The sequence below is a fragment of the Plectropomus leopardus genome, chromosome 9 (assembly GCF_026936395.1).
Source record: "Plectropomus leopardus strain MGB_pleo_1.0 chromosome 9, ASM2693639v1, whole genome shotgun sequence".
NCBI classification, from domain to species: Eukaryota; Metazoa; Chordata; class Actinopteri; order Perciformes; family Serranidae; genus Plectropomus; species Plectropomus leopardus.
The window spans coordinates 491,857-500,000 of record NC_142184.1 but is presented as its reverse complement, the minus strand read 5'-3'; the positions used below and the strand labels follow the sequence as shown (position 1 = coordinate 500,000).

Sequence of the window (8,144 nt, the reverse complement as noted above, 5' to 3'; positions counted from 1 at the left end):
AGTATGACTGTGGACTCTGCAGACTGGGACCAGTATGACTGTGGACTCTGCAGACTGGGACCAGTATGACTGTGGACTCTGCAGACTGGGACCAGAACTTATACTGTGACTGTGTTTCATTAATGCTTCGATCAAAATCCAAAAATATGTGTTCAGAATGTGTACGTGTACAGGTGTGTGTGTTTGTGTGTGTGTTTGTGTGTGTGTGTGTGTGTGTGTGTGTGTGTGTGTGTGTGTGTGTGTGTGTGTGTACAGGTGTGTGTGTGTGTGTGTGTGTGTGTGTGTGTACAGGTGTGTGTGTACACAGGTGTGTGTGTGTGTGTGTGTGTGTGTGTGTGTACAGGTGTGTGTACAGGTGTGTGTGTACACAGGTGTGTGTGTGTGTGTGTGTACAGGTGTGTGTGTACACAGGTGTGTGTGTGTGTGTGTGTGTGTGTGTGTGTACACAGGTGTGTGTGTGTGTGTGTGTGTGTGTACACAGGTGTGTGTGTGTGTGTGTGTACAGGTGTGTGTGTACACAGGTGTGTGTGTGTGTGTGTGTCTTACAGGGAACAGCTCGCAGGTACAGGTTCTCCCTGATGAGCTGCTGCAGCTGACTGTCCATGGAGCCCGGAGTGAAACACTTACTGAGGTACAACCTGAGGTCCTTACACAGGGACGAGCCTGACACACACACACACACACACACACACACACACACACACACACACACACACACACACACAGTAATGATGTAATATTTTTCACCTCGTTTAGCCTTTAAAATGTGCGTGAAACAACAAGGTGAATACGCACGGAGCCAAGCAGGCCTAATTAAGATATTAACAACAAAAGCAAGAATACTATTAATAATAATTATAATTATTATCATAATATTAATACTCAGAATTGATGGAGCACTTTTTAAGATCCACATTACAACAATTACAGGAAAAAAACTGCATATAAAGCAACACGGTGAGGAGCTTTTCCTTCATCTGAGCCACGTCAATAACATTATTTAATTTCTGTCAAATTAAAGTTTTGTCCCTGCTCAGCTTCCGTCCATCACACCGCACATACATCAAGCTGCTGGCCTTCAGAATAAAATTCTTGCGCTTCAACTAATAACTATTTTAATAATAAAAACATAAAGACACTCAGTTTAATAATCATATAAGACAAAATAAGCTGTAAATATTTGCTTTACAAATAGTCAGTTATCATTATAGCTGGCAATAAGTTTTCTGTGGACAGAGGAATAAACATTTTTAGTGAATCAGAGACTCTGAGCAGAAAAATAAAAATGAGTATCAAACATAATACAAAAATAATATGTTACAAAATAATTTCATATAAAAAATAATATTTAAAGAAAATAAAACAAAATAATACAATAAAAAATAATTATACAATTTAATATTTGATGGTGAAAAAATAAAATAAAATAATATTAATATAAAAATAGATAAATCCAGAGACCTCTGAATGCATGTGCTCACCTGGTGAAACCGTCTTGATCCTGATTGGATGAGGACAGGAGTTGAGGACTCCTCTGACATCACCGAGGGTCATCCCTAACACGGGCGTCCCCCCAATCTCTAAGATGATGTCGCCCACAGTGGCCCCACCCCCGTGGGCTGCCGTGACGAACGGGAACTCGCCGTAGTCGGCCCCGCCCCCGATAGCCAGGCCCAGCTCTCCGGAGCCGCCGCCCAGCGGGACGAAGCTCTCCTGCACCTTCGAGCGCCAGTGCAGCTTCTTCACGGTCGCTTTAGACATGGCAGCCGAGCTGTGGACAGGAAGAGACAAACAGTTACTGAGCGTGCTCAGTGACGCACCTGCTTTTACCTGCTGGTCATATGATTTGAAGATCAGCTGTTCGTGTTTACACCAAATCTGAATTTAAAGGCGTCCTTCATCTCTGGAACAAACTCAGAGGCTCGTACGAGTAACATTCACACCTGTAAACATCTGTGACGATCTGTGACATCATTTCATATCAGTGACTTCACACCTGCAGACACCGGGGATTACCTGTGAACACTCCCCACACACCTGTGAACACTCCCCACACACCTGTGAACACTCCTGACACACCTGTAACACTCCCCTCACACCTGTGAACACTCCCCTCACACCTGTAAACACTCCTGACACACCTGTGAACACTCCCCTCACACCTGTGAACACTCCTGACACACCTGTAACACTCCCCTTACACCTGTGAACACTCCCCTCACACCTGTAAACACTCCCCACACACCTGTAACACTCCCCTCACACCTGTGAACACTCCCCACACACCTGTGAACACTCCTGACACACCTGTAACACTCCCCTCACACCTGTGAACACTCCCCACACACCTGTGAACACTCCCCACACACCTGTAACACTCCCTTCACACCTGTAAACACTCCTGACACACCTGTAACACTCCCCACACACCTGTAAACACTCCCCACACACCTGTGAACACTCCCCACACACCTGTAAACACTCCTGACACACCTGTAACACTCCCCACACACCTGTGAACACTCCCCTCACACCTGTAAACACTCCCCACATGCCTGTGAACACTCCCCTCACACCTGTAAACACTCCTGACACACCTGTGAACACTCCCCACACACCTGTGAACAAGGCAAGGCAAGTTTATTTGTATAGCACGTTTCAGCAACAAGGCAATTCAAGGTGCTTCACACAGAACATTGAAATACAACAACAGGGGGAAAGGAAACACATTTAAAACATTATAAAAGAAGCATGTAAAAGGTGATTAAAAAAAAGTAAGTAAAAAATAAGAGTTGCAGTGCAGAGTTTCGAAGTAAAATATAAAATTTAAAAAGTAAAAAGCCTTTTATTCAAAGGCAGCAGTGAACAGGTGAGTCTTTAACCTTGACTTAAAAGAAGTCAGACTCTCAGCAGACCTGATATTTTCTGGTAGTTTGTTCCAGATATACGGAGCATAGAAACTGAAGCTGATTCTCCATGTTTAGTTCTGACTTTTGGAGCACAGAGCAGACCTGCACCAGATGACCTGAGTGGTCTTGATGGTTCATACTGGACTAGAAGGTCTTTGATGTATTTTGGGCCTAAACCATTCAGTGCTTTATATGCTAGCAAGAGAATTTTAAAGTCTATTCTCTGAGAGACAGGGAGCCAGTGTAGAGACCTCAGAACTGGAGTGATGTGGTCCGCTCTCTTGGTCTTAGTAAGGACTCGAGCAGCAGCGTTCTGGATCAGCTGCAATTGTCTGATTGACTTTTTAGGCAGACCAGAGAAGATACTGTTACAGTAGTCAACTCGACTAAAGATAAATGCATGGACAAGTTTTTCAAGGTCCTGCTGCGACATCAGACCTTTAATCCTAGAAATATTCTTGAGGTGATAGTAAGCTGGCTTTGTAATTGTTTGTATGTGTTTTTTAAAATTCAGGTCTGAATCCATGACAACACCCAGATTCCTGGCCTGGTCTGAGGTTTTTAACTGAAGTGACTGGAGCTGCATGCTGATTTTAAGACGTTCCTCCTTGGGTCCAAAAACAACTACCTCAGTTTTTCCTCTGTTTAACTGAAGAAAGTTATGGCACATCCATTCAGATATTTGCTCCATGCATTTACCCAGTGCTTGTATGGGGCTATGGTCACCTGGGGACATTGAAATGTAGAGCTGGGTGTCATCAGCATAGTTATGGTAATCTATTTTGTTTTTTTCTATGATCTGAGCAAGTGGAAGCATGTAGATGTTGAACAGAAGAGGCCCCAGGATGGAGCCTTGGGGGACTCCACATGTAATTTTGGTCTGCTCAGATCTAAAGTTACCTATTGACACAAAATAATCCCTGCCCTTTAAGTAGGATGCACACCAATCAAGAACTGTGCCAGATAGTCCCACCCAATTTTCTAGTCGATCAAGTAATATATCATGGTCGACTGTGTCGAATGCAGCACTGAGGTCCAATAACACTAAAAGTGAAGATCTGCCATGATCTGTGTTTAAGCGAATGTCATTAAATACTTTGACCAGAGCTGTCTCAGTGCTGTGATGTGGTCTAAAACCTGACTGAAAGACGTTAAAGCAGCTGTTGACTGTTAAGAAGTAATTTAGCTGTTGGAACACAGCCTTTTCAATGATTTTACCTAAAAAAGGAAGATTTGATATCGACCTGTAGTTGTTCATTGAACACTCCCCTCACACCTGTGAACACTCCCCTCACACCTGTAAACACTCCCCACACACCTGTGAACACTCCCCTCACACCTGAAAACACTCCCCACACGCCTGTGAACACTCCCCTCACACCTGTGAACACTCCCCACACACCTGTAAACACTCCCCACACGCCTGTGAACACTCCCCTCACACCTGGAAACACTCCTGACACACCTGTAACACTCCCCTCACACCTGTGAACACTCCCCTCACACCTGGAAACACTCCTGACACACCTGTAACACTCCCCTCACACCTGTGAACACTCCCCTCACACCTGTGAACACTCCTGACACACCTGTAAACACTCCCCTCACACCTGTAACACTCCCCTCACACCTGTAAACACTCCCCTCACACCTGTAAACACTCCCCTCACACCTGTAACACTCCCCTCACACCTGTAAACACTCCTGACACACCTGTAAACACTCCCCTCACACCTGTAAACACTCCCCTCACACCTGTAAACACTCCCCTCACACCTGTAAACACTCCTGACACACCTGTAACACTCCCCACACACCTGTAAACACTCCGGACACACCTGTAACACTCCCCTCACACCTGTAAACACTCCCCTCACACCTGTAACACTCCCCTCACACCTGTAAACACTCCTGACACACCTGTAACACTCCCCACACACCTGTGAACACTCCTGACACACCTGTAAACACTCCCCTCACACCTGTAAACACTCCTGACACACCTGTAACACTCCCCACACACCTGTAAACACTCCGGACACACCTGTAACACTCCCCTCACACCTGTAAACACTCCTGACACACCTGTAACACTCCCCACACACCTGTAAACACTCCCCACACACCTGTAAACACTCCCCACATACCTGTGAACACTCCCCTCACACCTGTGAACACTCCCCACACACCTGTAAACACTTCTGACACACCTGTAACACTCCCCACACACCTGTAACACTCCCCACATACCTGTAACACTCCCCTCACACCTGTGAACACTCCCCTCACACCTGTAAACACTCCTGACACACCTGTAACACTCCCCACACACCTGTAACACTCCCCTCACACCTGTGAACACTCCTGACACACCTGTAACACTCCCCACACACCTGTAACACTCCCCTCACACCTGTGAACACTCTCCTCACACCTGTGAACACTCCCCTCACACCTGTAAACACTCCTGACACACCTGTAACACTCCCCACACACCTGTAACACTCCCCTCACACCTGTGAACACTCTCCTCACACCTGTAAACACTCCTGACACACCTGTAACACTCCCCTCACACCTGTGAACACTTTTTCATGAAGACAAAGTTAATGGAACACTGCTTCACATCCTCACTTCCTTCATAGGAAACATACTTTCCTCCTTGCTTCCTCACCTCCTAACCAAAGACATTTCCTTACCTCCTCGTTCTCCAGCTAGGGAGCATCTTTACCTCTTTGCTTCCTTACACTTTTTACATCCTCACTGATAAGATTCCTTAACTTCTCATTTCCTAACCAGGACATCTCTGCACCTCCTCACAGACTATCCTAGGAGGAGTCTTTACCTCCTTGTCTCCTCACTAGGAAGCTTCCTCACAACCTGACCTTGAAAACCTCCTCGCTATCTGCTGAGGAATCACCTGCGTCCTTGTTTCCTCAGTAGGAGGCTTCTCGCCTCCTCCGTAAGTGGCAGTGGCAGAAAGTGGCGCCTGTGCCCTTAATTGGTCTCCTAGCAACAGTGAAACGTTGTGATGAAATGTTTAATCAGCAGAGAACGGTTCCCCGCGTTCTGCGACTGTTTGGGATCAGTTCCTCCGTCAGCTCGCCGACGGACTCTCCGCTTCAGTCTCACACAACGGCAGATGGTGGCAGACAGCGGGGAGCCACACACACACACACACATACACACACACACTATACACACACTGTACACACACACTCACACAATACACACTTCACAAATACACAGAGTAATATACACACTCACAAACAAACACAGTGATATACACACACAAATATATGCAGAACAGCCGCACACACTGTTTCATTCACACACACACACACACACTGCTAGACGGCGTACATTAAATATGGATGAACATATGTGAAGGTGGGAGTCAGCGAGCAAACAAACAACAAACAAGCAGCGAATCAGATCAGACGACGCTTAAAATCCAAAAATTCAACCAAAAGAAACAAAAATACTGATTCACAGGAGGAGAGGAGGCGAGGGAGAGGAGAGAGGAGACAAGGAGGCTAGAGAAGGACAGAGGAGACAAGGAGGCTAGAGAAGGAGGTAAAGACGGTTTGTGGAGATGAAGTAAGGAGGTATAAAACATGTTGGGAAAGTAAGGAGGTAAAGAAGTTTCCTAGGCAGGTAATAAGGAGACAAGAAGGCTTCCTATGAAGTAAACAAGGAGGAGGAGGAGGAAAGAGATAAAGGAGATGAAGAAGGTAAAGGAGATAAAGAAGATGGAGATGAAGGAGGTGAAGGAGGTGAAGGAGATGAAGGAGGTGAAGGAGATAAAGGAGGTGAAGGAGGTTCGTGGTGATGTATTGAGGAGGTTAAACACGTGTGAAAGTGAGGAGGTGACGGTGAGATGTTTGAGTCTGTGTACGACCGTCACAGCGGCTGAACGTCTCTCACTGAGCGACGTCAGAACGCCGTTTTAAGCCACATTTCTGTCACCATGGTTACCTTCAGTGTGGGACAGTGGGTTTATAAGAAAATAATTCATCACATTTCATCACAAAGATGAGAAATGATTTTACAGCTTGGTCTTTAAAACGATGTCCTGCCTTCTTTCCCGAGTTTCAACGAGAAAACCTGCAACAACAAAAGGTTTCCTTCCTGAAGCAGTTTTTCATCCAAACAGAAGTCGTCAGTAAATCGTGTCAGTGAAAAGAGAAAACTTCCTCAGAGTTATGTGACGCAACAACAGCTCCTGCTGCATCACGAGGGAGCCAGCTCCTGCGTTTTTCTGAATTGACGAATTTCCATTATTTTATTTTCCTGAAGTCAGTTGGAGTTCGAGGGTTAATGGAAGGCCGCCTGCTGGCGGAGCAGCAGAGCGCCGCGCACAGTAAACTTGAAACGCCGCTGTTCATTGATATATATCTAAACCAGCGCTCTGTCTCCTCAGACAGCAGCTCTGTGATCTCAGCGCGGAGCGTCAGGCGCTCAGCGAGGCTCCTCAGACAGGAAATGAAGTGATACTCGCCATCGCAGCGTGAACGCAACACGTGACGCCATTAACGCCTCATTAACACCTGCTCGCTCGCCCGACTCGCTCTCTGTCACTTCCTGTCTGTCACCTCCCCGTCAAAGGAGTGTGTGTGTGTGTGTGTGTGTGTGTGTGTGTAACATGATGCAGACATGTTAACAGGAAGTCAGTAAAGACATGAATCCGTCTACTTGTAATGTGACTGAAAGAAGTCTGTATAACTCTGTGTGTGTGTGTGTGTGTGTGTGTGTGTGTGTGTGTGTGTGTGTGTGTGTGTTGTACCTCTACAGATGGACGGTCCTGGTCGGTGTGTGTTCAGCTGCCATGTTTAATTTCAAGGTTTCTCTCTCTCCTCCCTCCGTCTGTGTGTGCGTGTGTGTGTGTGTGTGTGTGTGTGTGTGTGTGTGTGTGTGTGTGTGTGTCTCTGATAACGGCGGTCAGAGTACAGCGTGTGATGATGTCAGAGTGTGTTCAGGGAGTGGACCGCCTCACTCTCTTTATGTAGCTGTGTGAAGGAATGTGTGTGTGTTTATGAGTGTGTGTGTGTGTGTGTGTTTGTATAGACAAATTGTTCATGTGTCAATCAAACACATACGTTCAAAGTTCAGGTGGCACAAGAGTTGGATAATTGTTTTTAAAGAAAAAACTGTTGCCATGATTATACATTTAAAATCATTTTAATTTGACTGCTGTTATTTTTAAGCACTTTTTCAGGTCATTTCCCTTTTTTG

The 8,144-nt window shown here is 45.9% G+C and overlaps 1 protein-coding gene across 1 annotated transcript in view; it reads right to left on the bottom strand.

Annotated features, from left to right (window-relative positions):
- LOC121939117 (membrane-associated guanylate kinase, WW and PDZ domain-containing protein 3-like) overlaps nt 1–7,844 on the bottom strand; it is a 46,209-nt gene extending 38,365 nt beyond the window's left edge. Inside the window, exons 1-3 of the mRNA XM_088081537.1 lie at nt 7,696–7,844; nt 1,482–1,771; nt 547–663 (exon numbers count right to left, since the gene is read on the bottom strand). Coding sequence (XP_087937663.1) covers nt 547–663; nt 1,482–1,761 — 397 coding nt within the window. The 5' untranslated portion in view covers nt 1,762–1,771; nt 7,696–7,844. The remainder of the gene's footprint in view (nt 1–546; nt 664–1,481; nt 1,772–7,695) is intronic.
- Between the last annotated feature and the right edge of the window lie 300 nt (nt 7,845–8,144).